The sequence below is a fragment of the Suncus etruscus genome, chromosome 15, assembly GCF_024139225.1.
Source record: "Suncus etruscus isolate mSunEtr1 chromosome 15, mSunEtr1.pri.cur, whole genome shotgun sequence".
NCBI lineage: Eukaryota > Metazoa > Chordata > Mammalia > Eulipotyphla > Soricidae > Suncus > Suncus etruscus.
The window spans coordinates 7,126,335-7,148,804 of NC_064862.1; the positions used below are offsets into that span (position 1 = coordinate 7,126,335).

Sequence of the window (22,470 nt, forward strand, 5' to 3'; positions counted from 1 at the left end):
AGAGAGAGAGAGAGAGAGAAAGAGAGAGAGAGAAATGCAGAATAGTCTCACTCATCTATGGGTTTTAAGAAAAATGAAAGACATTCTTGCAATAATAATTTTCAGACACAAAAGAGAGAAGGGCTGGAAGTTACAGCTCACCTCATGAAGCTTACCACAAACAGGGATGAGTTTTGTTAGAGAAATAACTACATTTCAAACTATCCTAATAATGAGAATGTATGAAGGAAATAGAGAGCCTGTCTAGAGTACAGGCGAGGGTTGGGTGGGGAGCAGGGAGACTTGGGACATTGGTGATGGGAATGTTGCACTGGTGATGGGTGGTGTTCTTTACATGACTGAAACCCAAACAGCACAATCATGTATGTAATCAAGGTGTTTAAATAAAAAATATATTAAAAAAAAAAAAGAAATGTAACAGTGAGCATTTACAAAGGTATTCTTGTTAATGATAAAAAAAAAATTAGCATTAGTGGTGAAAAATGAACTCTTATCCACTGCTGGTGGGAATGCTACCTTGTCCGACTTTATGGAAAACAGTATGGAGGGTTCTCAGTAAACTCAAAATTGAGTTGCCATATGACCCAGCAATCCCTCTTTTGTGTATCTCGCCCCAGGACAGAAAAACATTCATCAAAAGATGTGAGCACGCTGGTCTTTAATGAAGAACTTAGTACTATAGGTAGGAGTTAGAATCAACCTAGATGTCCAACAGATGAATGGATCATGAAGATGCGGTACATATACATAAAGGAATACTACATAGCTGTAAGGAATGACATCATTTCTTACATCATCATGCAATTTGCAGCTACATAAATGGAACTGGAAGATATTATGTTAAATGAAGTAAGCCAGAAAAAGAAGGATAACTACAGAATGATACCACTTATATGTGGTATTTAGAATAACTACATGAAGAAACACACGGTCTAAATGATAATTGTCTTGAATACTGTTGGCTCCACAGCATAGTGAGAAGGAAAAAGACTGAGTGAAAGATAAAAAACAAATATGAAAGAATGGGAATCAGGGGTCAAGTGTATATTGGTGGTGTTAAAAAAAAAAAAAAAAGGACAGAACTAAATATCCAAGCCCAAGACAACAATAATGGAATTTAGAAACTCAAACTTTAACGATCTAAACCTAAAATGGGCCTGCTACACTGGAAGGCTGGGGACAGGGGTGATGGCATAGGATGCACTCTGGAAACATTGGTGGAAAGAGGTGAACATTGGTAGTTGGATTGGCCCTGATTCACTGTATGTCTGAAACTCAACTATGTAAACTCAACTTTGTAAATCACGATGGTTTCAATAAAATTAAAATAAAAAATAAGAGCATTATTTACAATCAAACATAAAATTTCTAGATTTCTTTAAGGCCTGAAGCAAAGTTTGGTGTTTTTAAGGAAAATGGTTTTGGATTGTAATGGTCAAATTATGAATCAAGTATATCCCTTCAACAAAGGTACATTAAATTTAAAAAGTAGTTAATGAAAATAGACAAACAATTTTAATCACTTAATCAAGTAAATAATGACAGCAAAATAACAATGACATTTAAGTGCTATTCAAATGCCAGCATGGGGCCAGTGAGATAGCACTGAGGTAAGCCGTTTGCCTTGCATGCAGAAGGACAGCAGTTCGAATCCCAGCATCCCATATGGTCCCCCGAGCCTGCCAGGAGCGATTTCTGAACTTAGAGCCAGAAGTAATCCCTGAGCGATGCTGGGTGTGACCCAAAAACAAAAACAAACAAACAAACAAACAAAAAAGCCAACAAATCAAAAAGGCCAATAAATCATATATGTTAAAAAAAACATATGTAATTTTTAAAGTATGAAGGTAGGGCGTTTGCCTTACATGCATGCAGAAGGAGGGTGGTTCAAATCTCGGAATCCCATATGGTCCCCTGAGCATGACAGGAGTGATTTCTGAGTGTAGAGCCAGGAGAAACCCCTGAGTGCCACCAGGCATGACCCAAAAACAAACAAACAAAAAAGTAATTTTAAATCTTAAACCAGGAATTAAAATTCCTAGCTGCCTTTTGGGGGAGTGGGGGTAGTTTTGTTTGTATCATGGGATTCTCAGGGTTACCTCAGGATCTACAGTTAGGAATTACTCCTGGCTTAGGGACCACTTGATATGCCAGGAATTGAACCTGGGTTGGCCAAGTGCAAGCAAAAACCCTACCAGCTGTACTACTGCTCCCGGTGCAAATCTACATGCTCTTGATGAAATGATTAAGCTCTTGACTTTACTTTTAAGAATCAAGTGCTCAGAATACGAGGGATAGAATCAGGTCCCTTCTGATCTTACCTGCTGAATCCTCCAAATCAATCAGTTTGGGCATTAAGCTTTCAGGGAGCTTTTCTGGTAAATCATAGCCATTCTTCCTAGCGACTACCAGATGAAAAGCAGCACAAAACTCATCCAGTGTCAGCGCTCCATCTTTATCAAAGTCTGAGAGTTCCCTAGAAGACAGACTTATTATAAATATAATAATTTTCTGCTTTGTATCCTTTATGCCCCACCCTCCAACATAGAGAAATTATGTGCCAGAGAAAGCATAGCATTTAAAGAAACTCCCATAGATGGGAAGCCATTTAATGGAAGAATCAAGAGTTGTGGAAGAAGCACCATTCTTCCAACCCTTCTGTATACTTGAAATTCTCATAATAAAATGCTGAGAACTCGGCCCAATAAATAAGGTCATCAAAAACTCTTTTAACCCATACACATTTTTAGAAATAATATTTGGTTTAAAAACCATGTTTATTTACTGAGTCACTAATGTTTTTGAGCCACATCTAGCTCTGATTTCAGAAGTTATACCTGGTAGGCTTCGGGGTGGTCAAATGGATGCCAGAGATTGAACCTGGGTCAGAAGTGTGCAAGGCAAATCCTTACCCATTACACTATCATGACAGCCCCAAATCACTTTAAAAAAAACAACAACAACAACAAAACAAAACCTTTGCATTTAGAGGTTCAATTCCCCTACAGTGCAAAAAAAAGGGGGGGGGGGCGCGGAGTGGTGGCGCAAGTGCTAAGGCTAAGTCTGCCTTACACGCATTAGCCTAGGTCGGACCTCAGTTCGATCCCCCAGCATCCCTTTTGGTCCCCAAAGCCAGGAGCGATTTTTGGGCGCATAGCCAGGAGTAACCTCTGAGCATCACCTGGTGTGGCCAAAAAAACAAAAACAAAACAAACAAACAAATAAAAGCAAAAAAGAAAGGCAAAGAAGAAAAAGACTAGCATTTATTTTTTTATCAGAGTTCTACAGGTTTATGTTTTAAGATATTTGATTGAATTAGAAAATTAGATATAACAAAAATAAAATGAGGGCTGAGAACATGCTTTGCAGATGCGAGGCCCAGTTTCAATCCCTGTAACACATGGCCCCTGAACACAGAGCAAGAAGTTACCTTCAAGTATTACCAGGTATAGAGGAACAAAGGGAATAAAGGGAGAAGGGAGAAAGAAGAAGGAAAGAAGGAATTTTTCTAGAATATTACTGTCCTTCCATTTCTTAGTTAGATGAGTATAGATTGTGTGTATGTATGTGTGTATACAGATGATAGATAGATAGATAGATAGATGATAGATAGATGATAGATAGATAGATAGATAGATAGATAGATAGATAGATAGATAGATAGATAGATAGATAGATAGATCTAGAATATCTTCTAGAATATTACTTCCGTTTCCTAGTTAGATAAGTATAGCCAGGAGCGATTTCTGAACACAGAGCCAGAAGTAACCCCTGAGTGTCGCTGGATGTGGCCCCCAAAAGAAAACAAACAAACAAACAAACAAAAACAAAAACAAAAAGAAGAAAAGAAGAAAAATGAAGGATATTATAAAAGTAGTACTGAATTCTTTGAGAATATTCTCAAAAAGGTTTCTACGAGTTTATTTTTTATGGTTCAAAATCTGCCAATTATAAACTCCTTTGAAATAACCCATATTACCCAACCATGTAACCATATAACCATATAACATACTTACCAAATATGAGACAGTTCAAGGATAGGAAGCTTTGATTTTGTAAAAAACTCTTTAGCTGCAGATCCTGCAATATTAAAAGTGTTTTTAATGTCATTCTGAATGGAGAGACTCAAGATTAAAACGGGAGGTAAGAGTCTAAAAACTTTTCAATGGGAACAAAGGCACCCATAATATACACACGTAAGTCTAGTTTTTCGTTTTCAATGACTATGATCTCTTTTTAGACATTTTGAGAACTAGCTCTTATAATCTCTAACACATAAAATCATTTCTTTGAGATTATGAAATCGAGACTGTTGTCCTGTCCATCTGGAAGAATTTGTTTTTAACAACTCACCTGGAATAAATCCGTTCAGATCAGGCTGAATGGTTTTAAACTGATTTATATAATACTGCCTTTGTTCATCTGTTATTTTCCAGGGATCATCATAACTACTGGATTGCCTACGAATTTCATTGGCAGTTGTAGCTGATGCTACAGTTCGTACTGTTGTCTGGTCCTGTAATGAAACATTTTTTTTTCCTCAGTACAGTTATCTATCTGTATAATTATATGGATGGAGACTGCTAGGTTACTTATCTTTGAAAGTAAAACTTACTTTTCATGGATGCTTAACATTACAAGAAGTCTTCACAAACTCATCAGCAAACCAAGTATTTGTTATAATCAGGTTACTGAATGCTTTTGCACAATGACTATATAAATGTGTTGAATGAAAGCAAATATAAGCAAATGTAAGCAACAGAAAGTTATGAAAAATGTGTTAAGATAGCCAAGCAAAAATTTCTAGTTGCAGAAAAACCTTTTTGACTTCACTGTAGACTTATCGAAAGTAAGCCAAAAGTTTTAGTGAAACAGTAAAATGATAACAAACTTGAAGAAACAGCACACTTGAAGAAAAGCAGAATTCTGGTTTTTTAATAAAAGAGTGAGCCTGCATTTATAAAATTTGCAACAGCAAAAGATAAAAGCATGACTGCAGCGATACTCTGAATGAAGCAAATAAAAACGCAATACCAATAAAATGTCACACCTGGACAGAAGCAGGATGCATGGTTAAAAGAGTACTGGTTGGTGGAGTATCTGCGAAACTGACCCAGTTATCTTGAGGAGGAGGTGGAGAATGCCCCGACCACACTGCATCACCGGCAGAACCTGCAGGCACACGGACGAACAGCAGACTGACTTTTGAAGAAAAAGATGGCTTCGGGTGCTTAGTTATAACCACCGCACTTAATTCGGAACAGCATTCTTTCAAATTCTAACTCTGAAGAAATGCTGACAACTTCTGAAGTGGGACATTTTGCCAATCTTCAATTATAAGGCCTTTAAATCTAAATAATTATGTTTGTCTAGTCAACAGCGCAATTATAATGCAGAAATACAATACTGCAGGAACTGATTTCTAATTTTACTTCTAGGTGAATCTGCCAACAATAAGCTTTTGTCAAGGCATCATAGAGATACACGGAAATTCGATTACCACATTTCAAAGTGATGCCTATTTCCAATTGTTCATAGTTGGCTTTTACTTAAGGTGCTAAACCTTAAGCAGAATTGTCTGTAGAGGCAACTTTCACAGGGATTCTTTAAGTTTCTTCCACTTTATTATTATTATTAGTCCTTAACAAAGGTAACTAAAAGAATCTAAAAAAGAATGCCTAAATACCTGATTGTGCGTCCCCAAAAGGAGACCAGAAAGGCCCGGGTCCTGTGAGCTGCCTCTCGCTGCTGCCCCCGCTGGGATGACGGCTGTGCTTCCTCCAGGTGTGTGGAGAAGTTGGTGGGGACTGTTGTGGGGAAACGACGGGGGACGAAGGCTCCTGGAGAGCAAATGAGTACTTTGAAATCTAGACTTTCAGGCAACATTTCATCATTGTGGGGCCCCCGGTATGTTTCAGTGTCAACGTCTACAAAGAACACAGCGGAAGACATTCCCATGCACATGGTTACCTGTTGATCAGCAGATGTGCGAGGCTGGGCAGCATCGTGGCTTACAGATCCCTTTTTCACTTGCCCTCTGCCAGGTGGTGGAGGTATTACACCAGAATAAGATCCCTGACCTTCAGAATCGGATGAATATGAAGCTGCAGGGCGAGATTCCTGCTCATTCTTTGAAGCAACGAATCTTGGCAAAGGAAGGTCCTTTACTGTTAACCGAGAAAATAGAGGGTTAGGACAACAGCTGTCACTTGACCACTGTAGGTCTGCCCTGCTTCCAGGGAATAAGCTGAAAGTAATAGAGAATGTACATTCATGTAAGGTGCTCAGCTTAACTGATCTCAGGCACTGCATGATCCTCTCTCCCCAGTCCTGTTGGGAGTGGCCCTCGTAAGAAAAAAGGATCACCTGATCATCCGAGATCACTTCTATATTAAGACTGTCAAATCCCTATTTTACATAGAGGGAGACTGAGGACCAGAGTTGCCAAGAGTACCAGAAGTAACTTAGCTATTAAGATCTGAGCCCAGGTCCTGAAGCCTGGTTGTTCTACTCACAAACTCTACAGCAGTACAGCTCTTAAGTAAAACACAAACTTGTCACTAAGTTTGAAACTACTAGACCATTGTGGGAGGGATTTCTAAAATGCTAATAGTCTTGCTGACGAAAGACATGTGGCACGAAGTCATAATAGCTATCTAACATCATCTTACTTCTGAGACTTGAACAAGAAAATAATCTACATTCAATTTTACTTATTTTTTGGTTTTGAGCCATACCTGGCAATGCATGGGACTTACTTCTGGCTTTGTAATCAGCAATTATTCCTGGTGGTGCTCAGGAGAGCATGAGATATTGAAGATCGAACCTGAGGTCAGCTGTGTGCAAGGTAAGCACCTTACCTACGTACCTACCATACCCTTTTTTTTTTTTTTTTTGGCGAGGCAGGGGTGGAGGGCTGGGCCACACTTGGTGGCGCTCAGAAATCACGCCTGGACACATACCCTGATCATAAATAGGAAGGATTAACATAGTTAAAATGTCATACTTCTCCGCATTGTACAGATTTAATGCAATCCCTCTAAGGATATCCATGACATTCTTTAAAGAAGTGGATCAAACACTCCTGAAATTCATCTGGAACAATAAACACTCGCAAATAGCTAGAGTTACTCTTGAAAAAAAGAATGTGGGAAGCATCACTTTCCCTAACTTTAAACTGCATTACTACAGTCATTAAAACAGCATGGTATTGGAATAAAGACAGATCCGTGGAATAGACTAGAGCAGTGATGGCTAACCTTTTTGAGCCTGGTCCTCCCAATGGCCAGTCTGGCCCTGTTGCCAGGTGAGCTGCAAAGCAGACACTGGCAAACTCGCTCGCCTCCCGCCACGCTGCATATCTTAATTGCGAACCCCTTCCCACATGCCAGCTGCAAGGCCTTCGTGTGCCATTGCTGGCACGAGTGCCATAGGTTCGCCATCGAGGGACTAGAGTATTCAGAGAATGTTCTTTAGACATACAATCAACTAATCTTTGATGAAGGGGCAATGAATGCAAAATGGAGCAAAGTAAGCGCCTTCAACAAGTGGTGTTGGGACAACTGGTCAGCCACTTGCAAAAAAAACAACTCAATCTAACACCATGCACAAGGTCAAATGCAAATGTATTAAAGACTTTGATAACAGACCCGAAAACATAAGGTATATCCAACAGCACATAGGTAAAACACTCCAAGACACTGAGTCTAACTCTAAAGGAACCTTCAAGGAGGAAACATCACTCTCCAAACAAGACAAAGCAGAGATAAACAGATGGGACTATACTAAGCTGAGAAGCTTCTGCACCTCAAAGGAAATAGTGCCTAGGATACAAAACCCACCCACAGAATAGGAGAAACTATTCACCGAATATCCATCAGATAAGGGGCTAATATCAAAGATACACAAGGTACTGACAGAACTTAACAAGAAAAATATTTAACCCCATCCAAAAATGGGAGAAGAAATGAACAGACACTTTGTCAAAGAAGAAATACAAATGACCAAAAGGCACATGAAAAATATGCTCCATATCACTAATCATCAGAGAGATGCAAATGAAAACAAAAATGAGATATCATCTCACACCACAGAGACTGGCACACATCACATAGAACAAGAGCAATTAGTACTGGAGGAGATGTGGGGAGAAAGGAACTCTCATTCATTGCTGGTGGGAATGCCATCTAGTCCAGCCCTTATGGAAAACAATATGGAGGTTCTTCAAAAAATTAGATTCCTCAAGAAATTGAGCTTCCATATGATCTAGCTATACCTCTTCTAGGGATATACCCTAGGAACTCAAAAACACAATACAAAACTCCCTTCCTCACTATGGCACATATACACAATGGAATATTATGCAGCCATCAGGAGAGATGAAGTCATGAAATTTTCCTATACATGGATGTACATGGAGTCTATTATGCTGCGTGAAATAAGTCAGAGGGAGGGAGAGAGAGAGAGAGAGAGAGAGAGAGAGAGAGAGAGAGAGAGAGAGAGAGAGAGACGCAGAATAGTCTCACTCATCTATGAGTTTTAAGAAAAATAAAAGATATTATTGAAATAATTCCCAGAGATGAGGGCCGGAAGGACTCACTGTATGAAGCTCACCACAAAGAGTGGTGAGTGCAGTTAGAGAAATAACTGCACTGAGAACTATCATAATGTCAATGTGTGAGGTACGAAGTAGAAAGCCTGTCTCAAATACAGTCAGGGTTGAGGACAGATGGGGCATTGGTGATGGGAATGTTGCACTGGTGAAGAGGAGCTTCTTTTTATGACTGAATCTCAATTGCAATCATGTTTATAAATATGGTATTTAAATAAAGATATTATTTATGAAAAAAAAAAAGTAAAGAGGAAAGGAGAGGAAAGGAGAGAGGAGAGGAGGGGAGAGAAGAGAAATCGCTCCTGACAGGCTCAGGGTACTATATGGGATAACAGGGATTGAACCCAGGTCTGTACTGGATTGGCTATAGACAAAGCAAACACCCTATAGCTGTGGTATCCCTCCAGCCCCTAACATTCCATTTTAAAAGGTATAAAAGTCAGAATTTCTGGAGCCGGAGAGATAGCATGGAGGTAGGGCATTTGCCTTACATGCAGAAGGATGATGGTTCGAATCCCGGCATCACATATGGTCCCCCAAGTCTGCCAGGAGCGATGTCTGAGCGTAGAGCCAGGAGTAACCCTGAGTGTTGCCAGGTGTGACCCGAAAACCAAAATAAAAAAAAAACGACAAAATTTCTCTGCATGTCAATAATAAGTTGCACTTATAAATTAAAACAAGTGGAGCAAAATCCATTTTATAAGTATACTGCCCTCTACTGTTTGACTTTCTGCATCTTTTTAAGATGCTCCACACTGAGGGAAAACATTAAGCTTATTTGTATTTATGTCAGATTTTAAGAACAACAACAACAACAGGGGCCAGAGAGATAGGCGCAGAGGTAAGGCATTTGCCTTGCACACAGCCGACTTGGGAGGGACCCAGTTTGATTCCCGGCACCCATATGGTCCCCCAGCTTACCAGGGGTAATTCTGAGTGCAAAGCCAGGAGTAACCCTTGAGCATTGCTGGGTTTGGCCCAACAACCAATCAATCAGTGAAGTTTAAAAAATTAAAACAAAACAAAATAACAACATAAAAACCTGTCTTTATTTCTGGTTTTTGGGCCACACTCAGGGTTTAACCCTTGTGTGCAAGGCAAGCACCTTACCTGCTGTGCTTTCTCCAGCCCCCAAAAGGTAAACTCGTAACTCTAGAAACAAGTTTTCCAAAGCGGGTTATCCTGCCCTCTGGGGAGCCAGCCCCAACGTGATTCAGGTAGGCAGTAGTGCCTCAGTAACACTGCGGGGAGAAGAACGGGCTTCTATCTGTTTGCTTAAAGAAGGTAGATTTCAAGGCGATGCTGAACAGTTTTTTCCCTTAAAATGGAATAACAGACCTATATCTATAATAGAAGTGTGAAAACCTCTAAGCACTTGGCAAACTGAAGATCTACTAGGAAAAACCCCAGTGACCAATAAACAGAACTAGGACTTCAAATCTATTTATAAAATTTCTAAAGTAAAATCAATCTCAAGTATTCCCTTTCCCCTATAAAAACCATGCCCCTGCATTTAAGTGCCATCTTTACAAAATTTCTACCTGCCTCTGCTATAAACAGGCCTCCCCCAAATTATAAAGCTATCCTAGGTAATATTCATACAGAGATCAGAGTATTGCAATGAGATTTTAGTGTGCTAATATTTTAATACTCTCCAAACTTTGATCATATAAATAATTTTGAACGTTTTGTTCACAGCCTTCCCAAGTAAGAAAATCACGTTGCTTTATACAACAAAGAAGCAAAGAAACAATCTTGGCAGAAAAGAATGGAAGATAAATATAAAGATGACCTCTACAATTCATCATTTATCTTGATAAAATTATTTGCCTACCATTAAGTGAATTTTTAAAGTTGTAACTTTAGGCAACAGAGACATAGTACACTGAGTAAGGTGCTCACTTTGTGTGCTTGTATGTTGCTGATCTGGATTTCATCCCCAATACCAATGGACATATCCCCCCCCCCCCCCAGCACAAGAGATTCCCTGATAGAGCCAGAAACAAGCCCTGAGCACAGCTGGGTATGGCAATCTCAGAAATGCTGCAAGTTTTTACAGTATTAAACAGTATCAAGCACATCTGTATCATACAGATTAAGACATTTTTGAAGTAATAACATTAAAAAATACTTACGAATGGAATGCAAATCAAAAAGTTATACTCAAGGTCATAAAGTGTAGTGGCTGGAAAAAATCGACAGCTCCATGACTTTCCTTATTTGAGATTAGAAATCATTTTCATTTTGGTTATTGATGGTTATTTATAGTTACCTGTATTTATACTTTCCACTCGTAAAGGGAAACCAGACTGGGCTACAGCTACAAGTTTCAAAGCAATGTAGAATTGACTTCTTCCAAAATAACCAAGTCGTTTTGCACCACAAAGCTCCATAATCTATAAGAAAACACAATATCAATGTTAATACTAATGACAATAATTCTACACTCAAATAAATATCTAACTTCTGGGACCAGAATGATAGTACAGCATGTAGGATGTTTGCCTTGCATGCAGCTGAACCTGGGTCAACCCTTAGTACCCCAGATGGTCCCCAGCAGCCAGGGGTGATTCCTTAGTTCAAGGCCAGGAGAAAGTCCTGAGCATCATTGGGTTTAGACCAAAAACATAATCAAAAATAGTAATTTACTTCTCATAACTTTTCCAAAACACACAGTTCACACATCACATACATAATCCACATGCTCTTAACTAACAACTTCCTAAAGCTTCAGGTTTATGTACTTGAAAACAGAGAGACATTGACCAGGATGGGAAATAATTCAAGGACTTGAGTGCTTGCTTTGAATACATGCCTGGGCTCAACACATAGCTTCTCACTACGAGCAACAGACACCCCAAACACTGAGCAGAGAGTAGCTCACTAGCACTAAGAGGTCTGGCCTCAAACAAGACAAGAAGGAGATGAGGTTACATTCTTTCACAAAACCCATGTGAAAATCATCTTCATGTTATTAGACTAGCAATTTTTCCTTAAAGCATCCGAAAAAATACAATGTACCTTCTATTCTCTTTCATAAACAGTATCCATACAATACTGAATAGAGGAGGGAGTAATTTAAAGTATGTCACAAAACAACACTAAAGGGGAAAAGGAAAGGTATATAATTTTTCATTAAAGTTGCTATATAAAAGCTGAGTAATTTGAGATTAAGTGTAGGATTTCCCCCTTATTTTCTAGAATATATTGACTGTGGTCATACAAGTTTTGTTCAAAATAAAAAATTATTTTGTTCTTTTTAAACCATGAGGAGCTTCAATGATCCACATGATTGTTTAAAGTATGTCACAAAACATTAAGGGGGAAAAGGAAAGGTATATAATTTTTAATTAAAATTGTTATATAAAAACAGTAATTTGAGATTAATAAGAATAGGGTTTACTACCCCTTATTTTCTTTAACATATTTAGTGTTGTCGTAACTTGTCGTAACAAGTTTCATTTATAATAACAAGATTCTTTTTCTCTTTAAATGAAAGATCTACAGTGATTAACTTAGTCACTAAATTAAATTTCATAATCAAAATTCTACAACATCGAACAAGTTCTCTACTATATATTTATCTATACATATTTACCATACTATATATTTATCTACCATATATGTCTACTATGTATATTTACTATATATAGTAAATTAATATTTTTCTAAAAAAAGCACTGGGATCAGGTAAATGCCTGCCTGGCAGACATGAGGTCCTATGTTCCAGTCAACATTCAGCACCCCACATACTGAGTGCATGTTTGAGCACTGTAAGCATATGAGCAAATGTGTGGCTCAAGGAGAACACTAACCAGATGGCATGTGACACTACAACCAAGTAAGTATATGTCCCCTGGTAAATGCTGTTGTAAACAAAGTGTGTAAGCTCTGGTCATTCCAACAAAGGGAAGGAAGAAGTTAACAACTGAAGTTCCACACAGTATCACTTATGAAGCACTCGGAGTAGTATCCTGGCCTCATCTCAAAAAACAAAATCTGACATTCAAGAAAGGGTATTTTCGATTATTTTCTCTTTCCCTGAACACTGAGATTAAGGGACCTGAGATACTGTCGCATTAAGTCAGAAGTAGAACATACACTAGTCATTACCAAAAAAGCACCTCTCAATGGGGAAGCAAAGTATCAGGGTAACAACAGTTGCTTGTTTACAGGTACAAGTCATTTTTGCTGATCAACCAAGAAGGAAGTTCCTGTTCCTGACGCTGAGGGGCATCACTTCTGTAAGACTAAAAGGGGCAAGGAGAATAGAGACAAACTTGAGGGAACTGAGGAACTACGGAGGGAACAGGCATTAAAAGGAATCTCAGAGACCTGCAGGCCACACTAGCTTCTTGTGACTCATTCTTATTACCAGTACCCTTTCCTGCCCACTTGGCACCTCTTAAAAAGATTATAAAAATATATATCTAGAACTTGCCAGACCTATATGTAAAAACAGAAGGGAAGACACAAAAGGTGAACATATTCTGGAAGTTACCCAGACAAGACTCAGGAAAAGAACATGCGTGTCATGCTGATGAATTCCTGCCCTGGAACTCCAAGACACTGTGAAGGCAAATGAAGCAGCAGGAAACCAGAGAACACAAACCTCTTTAAAAGGCAAGTATAACAAGAAGCCCATGAAAAAGGCAGTGTTGGGGAAACATATGCAGGATGTGGAGAGGTTAGGGTAAAAGGTTTTGAAAGACAGGAATGGGGTGTGCAGGCCTTAGAAAAGAAACACAGCATTAGTTCAAAGGGATGGAGGCCTGGGTTAGACCGCAAGTACCCACTCGGGCTCCTGCAGCCAAGCACTGCTGGGAGCAACCCTGAAGTACCAAGCCTGGGAAGTCCCTAGTACCACCTGCACACGGACTCCAAGCAAACAAAAATAAATAAATGAATAAATAAATAAATAAATAAATAAATAAAACTGCACACAGATTTGCAGCTTGAGAGATGGAACAGCAGGGAAGGCAACAGCCTGGTATGCTTCCAGTTCTGGTTCAATCTCCAATACTGGGGTCTGGAGATAGTACAGCAGGTAGGGTGCTGCCTTGCATGTGGCCGACCCATTTCAACCCCAGCACCCCCTACAGTCCTCTGAACACAGTCAAGTCTAATTCCAGAACGTAAAGCCAGAACACCATCAGTATGACCCAAGCCCCCATTAAACTGCACATACAGATAGAATTTATACTCAAAAATGTTCAACATGAGAAGCAACCAAAACTTACAACAATAAAAGGTAACTAACTCAACTATCTTGAATGATAGAACAAGCAGATTTGGCATTTGCCTTGCATGCGGCTGACCAAGATTTGAACTCTGATACCCCAGTTGGTCCCTGGAGCACACCAAGAGTGATCAGGAGTAAGCCCTGGGCACAGCAGGATGTGGGCCCAAACAAACAAACAAAAAATAAAGGAAGTCCTGAGTATATAGCAGGATGTAAACCCAAAACAAACAAAACAAAAAAAAGTCCTGAGTATAGCAAGATGTGCCCCCCCAAAAAAACCAAAAGCAAAAAATTATAAAATTTATGAAATAATGAGAAAACCATAAATTGAGAAAGCTTTAAAATTCACTGTGTATGTATATATATATATATATATATATATATATATATATATATATATATATATATATATGAGAGTATTACTGTTATGGAAACTAAAGACAAGATACAAAGCATTAGATACATGAAGTATATAATACTTTATTAAGAGAAATTTACATGACAATTATGTATGCATTGACTTAGCTATATTTTTGTTTTATATAAGGTAGTTTACTAGTTCCAAAATGTCTAATATAATTTAATCACAAGATAACTTTTAAAAAAGAGAAATTATGGGGTCAAATTTAGAGGGTGTACTCTATATTTTTATGCTGCTTGAGCAGAAGTATGATAGGTAAAATCTAGTTTGCAGTAAATGTAGAAATAAGAAACAAAGAGAAGGAACATATATGGAAAGATAGGTTAAAAACAAATTAAGATGCTCAACTCTGAAAGTGCAGAAGGGCTATTTTGTTTCTATTAAGTCTCAGAACCGGTAAGTGGGAGAACTAAATTAGAAACTAGGTCTTTTGATTCCAAACCCAAAATTATTTTCATGGTGTATATGAAAGTAAGGGAAAATACTATCTACCTATATCAAACATAAGAAAAACTTGAATTTGTATGTCACACTGGCACTCCAAAGAAGGAATGACACTGAGGTCTGGTAAAGGGGCTAAAAAGGTGCATCTGTGTTGCTTGCTCTACAGTGATCCTCCGTGTCATTACCTACAACATTCTGTTGCCACATCAGACATGAGTGTCACTGTCTGGCAAGAGAGCACACACATGTTTGAAGGCAGAAGAAGAGCTGTTGAATCCCAAGTTCATACCAATAATTCTTGATTGAACAGTACCCACTTTTCTTAGCTGACCCATACAAACTTGTGGGTTAGGTGAATTCAGTCTTTGACTGACATACACAGTGGAGTAACTGGTTACTGGTCATGAAAAAGAATGAACTGGAAATGCACTGCCAATGACTGATGGCCTTTGCAAGAGATTATTGAAATTCATTCTGCTGCTGTTCAGTATGAGTGTGATTCTCACCCTATCTCTAATGTGGGAAATCACCTAAACACACGATCAAACACACAAAATAACCAGTCTTCAGAATTATTTGTTAAAATAAACTGAACTTTTAACTAGAATGGTAATTTTTGAGTTCCTATGAGTTTTATCATTAAGCTCATTTATCATTAACAGTTCTACATCTTTTCATATTAAGAAACTAATTAATGGTCCAGAGAGATATCACAGTAGGCCAAGTTGCATTTTCACTTTGCCTGCAGGAGATCTAGGCTTAATCCCAGCACCCTATTGTCCACTGAGCACTGCCGGGAGTGATCCCAAAGCACAGAGCCACTCAGAGTAGCCTTGAACAACCATACACATGTGCCTTCACACTGCCCACCAAAGAAGTGAAAAAGAAACTATTTAACTGCTTCCACCTTCTTCACAGCTTTACTTTGGGCTTTACATTAAAAAAACAAGCACAAGTAGATGTTAATTTACTATGGTTATATTTTTGCCAGAAAATTGAAACAGCATCATTTTCCCTATGGTAAGTAAATATTAATAAGTCTATAATAGGATTTCAAACATAAAAACCACTCTTTGATCCTGTGAACAAATTTCATTTAGTCACAGTATATTAATTTTCAAGCAACAGTTATAAATATTTAACCATAATCCTAAAATGAGCAAGCTTTTTAAAACACTATCTGATTCTTGGAATTGACATTACAGGCATACTTGGTACTATGCTGGCGTTGTAAAGATAACTGCTAAGATTTTCTCTTCTCCCAATTTTGTTAATAGGCTAGAAATAATGCTTTCCAAGGCCAGGGAGACAAAGCGCTGGAGCACCTCTTGCATTCATGTGCCCCAAGTTCAATTCCAAGAAACTCAGAGCCCCCAAAGCACTGCCAAGTGTGTCTAGCCTCAGCACTGACAGGAGTCCAGTACTGATGGGTCTCAACAATCAACCATCAGGCACAGACTATAAGGATGAGCTTTCTGAAAGTGGCCCAACGGTCTCTGAGCCTTACAAACGAGAACCAAAACATTAGAATACATAAAAGGTGTCTCTCTTCAAGACCTGAAAATTCACCTAAGACCCAGGAACATATAACATATACGTTTCTGCTTCTTCCAAATTCTTTAGAACATAGCCAATTTTCTATTAAATGTTTGATAATAGCCTAGAAAACCATTTTTATTGTTTTTGTTTGTTTGTTTTGGTTTTGGGGCCACACCCGACAGCGCTCCTGGCTCTCTCCTCAGAAATCACTCCTGGCAGGCACAGGGGACCATATGGGATGCCTGGATTCTAACCACTGTTGGTCCTGGGTCGACTGCTTGCAAGGCAAACGTCCTACCGCTATGCTATCTCTCCGTCTCCAGAAAGCCATTTTTAATCTCTAAAGTTTGAAGATTATCTTAAATTTGGCTTGTTCAAAGTAGTTTAATTCTTTTAATAACCTCTATGATAATTTCCCCTCAGCTAAATAAGGTATATTTGTTTGCATGCTCATTCTTTCTCCAGCACAGCTGCCTGGCCATAAGAACCATTTAAAAGGGACAGAGTGGTGGCACAGTGATAGGGTGTTTGCCTTGCATGCGCTGACCTAGGATGGACTGTGGTTTGATCCCCGGCATCCCACATGGTCCTCCAAGCCAGGAGTGAATTCTCAGAGCATAGCCAGGAGTGACCCCTGAGCATCACCAGATGTAGCCAAAAAAGCAAAAAAGAAAAGCACTTAAAATCCTCTTTATGGAACAAGTAAAGCACTTGCCTTGCACACAGAAGACCCTACTTCAACCCCAGGACTTCATATGTTCCCTAAATCCACCAGGTGTGACCTCTGAGCACAGAGCCAGGAGTAAGCCCTGAGTATCAAAACAAAGTAAATCAATAAGGTTCTCCTTAAAATACATTTTTCAGATTCCTTCCTCTAAATTTTATCTCATGTCGGAAACACAAGAACAGCCAATGGTTTTAGTGTCAAATTCAATTAACTTCTTTACTGCTGAGAGCTACTTAAATTTGTATTATTCTCCTGCTGCTATCATCAGTATAAGTGTGTTCCGCATCTTATTTCCAAGTAACCTAAAAAGTCACTTAAACTCACACAATTATACACACAATTACTTGTCTTCACAACTATTTGTCGAAATAAACTGACATTTTAATTAGAACGGTAATTTATTTAAAGTTCTGTTCTTATGAGATATATCATTAAGCCTGATACTGATTAACAACAATTCTGCAGCATATATAGAGCCATGGTACAAAAAATAAAATGGTAGTTAAGGAGGCAGTGTTAAAAGGTCTTATAAATTCCGTTGGAACGTACCTCGTTTCATTCCCGGCATCCCATATGGTCCCAAAGCCTGCCAGGAGCGATTTCTGAGTACAGAGTCGGGAGTAACCCCCTGAGCGGCACCAGGTGTGACCCCAAAACAACAAACAAACAAACAAACAAAACCAATAGAAATAATAATTTCTGGAGCTAGCTAGAGGGAGCTCAGCAGATCATGGGCGAGCTTTGCATATAAAAAGCCTGGTTTTGACCCATGATATCACATGGCCCTCTGAACACCATGGTAAGCAACCACCAAACAATAGATTTCACAGGTTCTGATTTTTTTCTATATATTTTCAAATAGGTAGGTAAACATATCTAACACACTTTACTGTATATGATATTGTTCACACAATACATTTGAAGGTTTATTTTTTTAACTTTATTATTTATTGATTAGTTTCTGGGCCACACTCAGCGGCACTCAGGGGTTACTCCTGGCTCTGTATGCAGAAATCACCCTTGGCAGGCTGGGGGACCATATACAATGCCAGTAATCGAACTGGGTCACTCCCTCGTTGGCTGCATGCAAAGCGAACACCCTACCGCTGTGCTATCTCTCCAGCCCCTCACTTCAAGGTTTTCTAGTTATTGGTAAGAGTTTCTTTTTGTTTTGTTGTTTGTCCTGGTGGGCTCAAGAGATCATAGTGGAGGCAGCAAATAAACTGACCACGTAGAAGGCAAGTGTCTTACCTACTATACTTTCACTCCAGCTCCTCTTTCACTTTTTAACAATATTTTATTGCATGGATCTGTAACTAGTTAATTTCAGACTAATAGATATTAAATATCTTTTAGACTTGTATTACAAATAATGCCATATGTGCTTGCTTCAGCAGCACATATACTAAAATTGGAAAAGATTAGCATGGCCCCTGCGCAAGGATGACAAATAATGCCATAAAACATTTTTTGGTATATGTCTTCATGCACCTTGTAAAACTACAGATTTTTAGAAATAGATTATGAAACAAGAGTGACCAGACTATTTTACTGACAAGTACAAAATCCTGGTCTGTGAAGAGAAGCCAAAGTTTTCATTGATTTCAAAGGACCAGCAGCCCTAAGTACGTTAGCATTAACTTTTTTGAATGTGTTTTTCCATATTTACCAAAAGCCACTAATTTCTTGGAAGGAAAGATAAACTAGATGTGTTAGTTAATCTCTAATACAGTCCTGTGGCTAGGGAACCAGGCTCTCTATTCATGATCACCTGTACTGTGCCTCAGTTTTCTCATATGTAAACTGAAGACAATAATAAAATAATATAACTGCTCTGAGAATTCACTCAGGTTATAATAATAAAATGTGATCCGAACTGAATCACAAAGTGTCTTTTTTTTAAGCTATCCTGATCATAATACACCTTATATTCTTGGGGATATTATATCATTAGGGATATATCGTTTGGAAACTATTGTTTAAGCTACATTTTTTTAATTTATTTTTTATTTTTTATTTTTATTTTTTTTTTTTGGTTTTTGGGCCACACCCACCCAGCGGTGCTCAGGGGTTACTCCTGGCTGTCTGCTCAGACATAGCTCCTGGCAGGCACGGGGGACCATATGGGACACCGGGATTCGAACCAACCACCTTTGGTCCTGGATCGGCTGCTTGCAAGGCAAACACTGCTGTGCTATCACTCTGGGCCCTTAAGCTACATTTTTGAGAACTGATAGCTAACATCTAAAGCTGCATAAAAGCACCAAAGTAGGTTTTATTTAATTTTTTATGAACATTTTTCTAAAATAAAAGATGCTGCATGCCTTCTTAAGTATTTTGAACTTTTGGTTTAAGACAGTAAGTTGATGGAATTAACCTGTATGTCCAACCACAGATCATGAAGATATGATACATATACACAACAGAATACTACATAGCTTTAAGGAATGATGCAATCATGCCATTTGCAGCAACATGGATGGAACTAGAAGATATTCTGTTAAATGAAATGAGCCAGAAGGATAGGATGATGTCACTTACATGTGGTATTTAGAATTACTGCATGAAGAAACACAATGATATAAATGAGGGTGTGGAGAACACTCTTGACCCTAGAGGAGAAGGAAAGAAGTTGGGTGGAGGATGAGAAATACAAATGTGAAATAATGGGGGGAGGGCAGGGGCCAAGGAAACTCAGATGCATTGGTGGGGTTATAAAGGACAAAACTAAATATCCATGCCACTGAGTGTCATGAGTGTCATGAGACACAAACTTGAACAATCAAAATTACAAACAGTTCCTGTTATGATGGAAGACTGGGGTGGGAGGTGGTGGCATGGGATAGTATAAATGACATTGGTAGAGACAGATCCCAAGATGTATAAGTCACTGGAGAGGTTAGATTCCGTGTAAGTTGAGAATGAAAACACACAAAAAAGCATCCACCAGCCACTTCAGGATAGTAACTCCGTTTGTTGTGGGTGGAAAATGGATATTTACATTAGGGGAGAGTAAAGTGTGGACTCTGTCAGCCAATTGGGTATGATGTGAGAGGGTATTAAAACAGGGTGTGTGCTTCAGTGTTTAGGGAAGACAGGGTAAGGAGATTAGGGAAAGCAGGGTGTATGAACTTTGGGTGTTCCACAACTCTGTTGTGGAAAGGAAGATCTGTTTCTGTATGGTAGCTCATAGAATACTAGCAAACTGGACTTTATCCTCTGACTGAAAACAAATAATTGAAAGGTCTGTATCAACAGATTTAAATGAAAAAGGCATTCTAGGATAGCTAACAGATAGGGCTTCTTGGTTCAGAAAAAGCCTCTCTATATACTAAATTAGCAAAAGTGAATAATTTAGCAAAAGAGATTATTTAACCCACTGTTCCTAAAAAGAAAAAAGCTAGGCCCAAGGACACAAACCTCTGTTAGTTTTTTACTTACTTTATTAATATGAATAGAAAACCCAAGGTCAACAAGCAACTGTGTAATGTTTACAAAATGTAAGTAAGGTAACCGCCAAGTTTACAAATGGGGGAGAAGGGAGATATAATCCAGAATAAAAGATCATTTGCAATAATCTAATCTAGGCTGGAGTGATAGTATAACAGGGCATATGCTTTTCATATGGGGTCTCAGTATCCCCAGTATCCCATATGGTCCATTGAGCACCACTAGGAATGATCCTTGAGCACAGATCCAAGAAAAAGCTCTGAACATTGCGGGGGTGGGGGGAGGAGGAAAGGGAGGAAGGAAAAGGAGGGAGGGAGGGAGGAAAGAGAGGGAAGGAGGGAGGAAAAGGAGGGAGGGAGGGAGGGAGGGAGGAAAGAGAGGGAGGGAAAGGAAGGAAGGGAGGGAGGGAAGGGAAGGAAGGGAGGGAGAGGGAGGGAGGGAGGGAGGGAGGAAGGAAGGAAGGAAGGAAGGAAGGAAGGAAGGAAGGAAGGAAGGAAGGAAGGAAGGAAGGAAGGAAGGAAGGAAGGAAGGAAGGAAGGAAGGAAGGGAAAGGAAGGAAAAGATGAAGGAAGGGAGGAAGAAAGGGAGGGAGGGAGGGAAGTGAGGGAGGGAAGAAGGAAGGAAGGAAGGAAGGAAGGAAGGAAGGAAGGAAGGAAGGAAGGAAGGAAGGAAGGAAGGAAGGAAGGAAGGAAGGGAGGGAGGGAGGGAGGGAGGGAGGGAGGGAGGGAGGGAGGAAGATGTTAAAGAGATATGCCCTACATGGGGATAACTCAGTTCAATCCTAGACCATACATGGCAAGTATTTCTAGGAATTATTCCTGAGCAAAGCCAGGATCCACTGCCTACACACACACTCACACACACACACACACACACACACACACACACACAAATTGGTATCCTCTAATAGAGTAAAGAACAGAATACTATAAAAATTAATAATCAAATTAATATGTAATTAATAATCAAAGAACAAGGTATATGGAAACATACATGTATACAAAGAAATATAGAAATGGGGCTGGAGAGATAGCACAGCAGTAAGGCGTTTGCCTTGCATGCAGCCAACCCAGGACAGACGGAGGTTTGATCCCCAGCATCCCATACGGTCCCCCGAGCCTTCCAGGAGTAACCCCTGAGCACTGCCAGGTATAATCAGGGTGGGGGGGTATAGAAAGAAATAAAAAAGTGTTAAGATAAAAACATAGGACTTTTTTTCAGATGTAGAAAAAGGAACCAGAAAAACAAAACCAAAAATGATTAATCTTGAATGACCTTTTATTAAAATTATATAAAATTTCTCTAAAGAATATAGAGAAAATGGCAGAGTAATAATTAAAGAACAAGATATTTCCCCAATGCTATTGGATACATGTCTCAGATTAGTCAATACTGAGCACAACACGATGGACTAAAGAATTTCTAAACTTGTTACTGTAGAAATTCAAAAGAGCAGGAATAAAACACAGATCTAAGGGCCTCTGAACCAGTCTTCCCTCAGATCTCAGAGTAGACTGAGAGGAGAACAATTAATGGGACTATTATTAGATTTCTCATAATAGTAAATATCAAAAAACAATAAAGCAAAATCTTTAAGTTAAAAAAATTTTTTTTTCTTCACCTAGAATTCTATCCAAACTAGTATTGAAGATAATGGAAAGAACAGATACTTTCATAGATGCAGAAATAAATATGGGTTGTCTTCTAAAAACTCTTTCTTGGGAATATACCCGAGAATGTTATCTAGCAAAATTTAGAGATATTTAGAAAAATGAAGAAAAACCAAGAAAGTGCCGCCAGATGTGTCCCCAAACCTAACCTAACCTAAAGTAAACTAAACAAAACAACAAAACATAATAAAATTGTAGTTGAGAAAATATGACAATGATTTTTACATTTTTGTTTATGGCATACAAAATGACTACCCTCTCCACTGTCCTGGAATCACTTCTAGTCCACCTCTTCCCCAGCTCCTGCCACATGCAAATGTTACTAGTCAACATGCATATGTATAGCTAACAAGTAGAAAAGGTTAA

General features: G+C 38.9%; 2 protein-coding genes and 1 pseudogene across 7 annotated transcripts in view; 1 reads left to right on the forward strand and 2 right to left on the reverse strand.

The window, feature by feature from the left end:
• Nucleotides 1-22,470, reverse strand: part of CITED2 (Cbp/p300 interacting transactivator with Glu/Asp rich carboxy-terminal domain 2) — a 1,046,546-nt gene that overhangs the window by 566,031 nt on the left and 458,045 nt on the right. The gene's annotated exons all lie outside the window — the stretch shown is intronic.
• The window catches only part of REPS1 (RALBP1 associated Eps domain containing 1), a 108,958-nt gene that overhangs the window by 51,144 nt on the left and 35,344 nt on the right, over nucleotides 1-22,470 (reverse strand). For 5 of the 6 annotated variants that reach the window (XM_049788007.1, XM_049788006.1, XM_049788004.1 and 2 more), the window contains exons 2-8: nucleotides 10,884-11,007; nucleotides 5,971-6,167; nucleotides 5,687-5,840; nucleotides 5,051-5,172; nucleotides 4,354-4,516; nucleotides 4,017-4,080; nucleotides 2,322-2,476 (exon numbers count right to left, since the gene is read on the reverse strand). In XM_049788007.1, the coding sequence (XP_049643964.1) occupies nucleotides 2,322-2,476; nucleotides 4,017-4,080; nucleotides 4,354-4,516; nucleotides 5,051-5,172; nucleotides 5,687-5,840; nucleotides 5,971-6,167; nucleotides 10,884-11,007 (979 nt within the window). The remainder of the gene's footprint in view (nucleotides 1-2,321; nucleotides 2,477-4,016; nucleotides 4,081-4,353; nucleotides 4,517-5,050; nucleotides 5,173-5,686; nucleotides 5,841-5,970; nucleotides 6,168-10,883; nucleotides 11,008-22,470) is intronic. The other variant, XM_049788005.1, reaches the window with a different exon arrangement.
• Nucleotides 18,366-18,455, forward strand: LOC126031831 (uncharacterized; annotated as a pseudogene).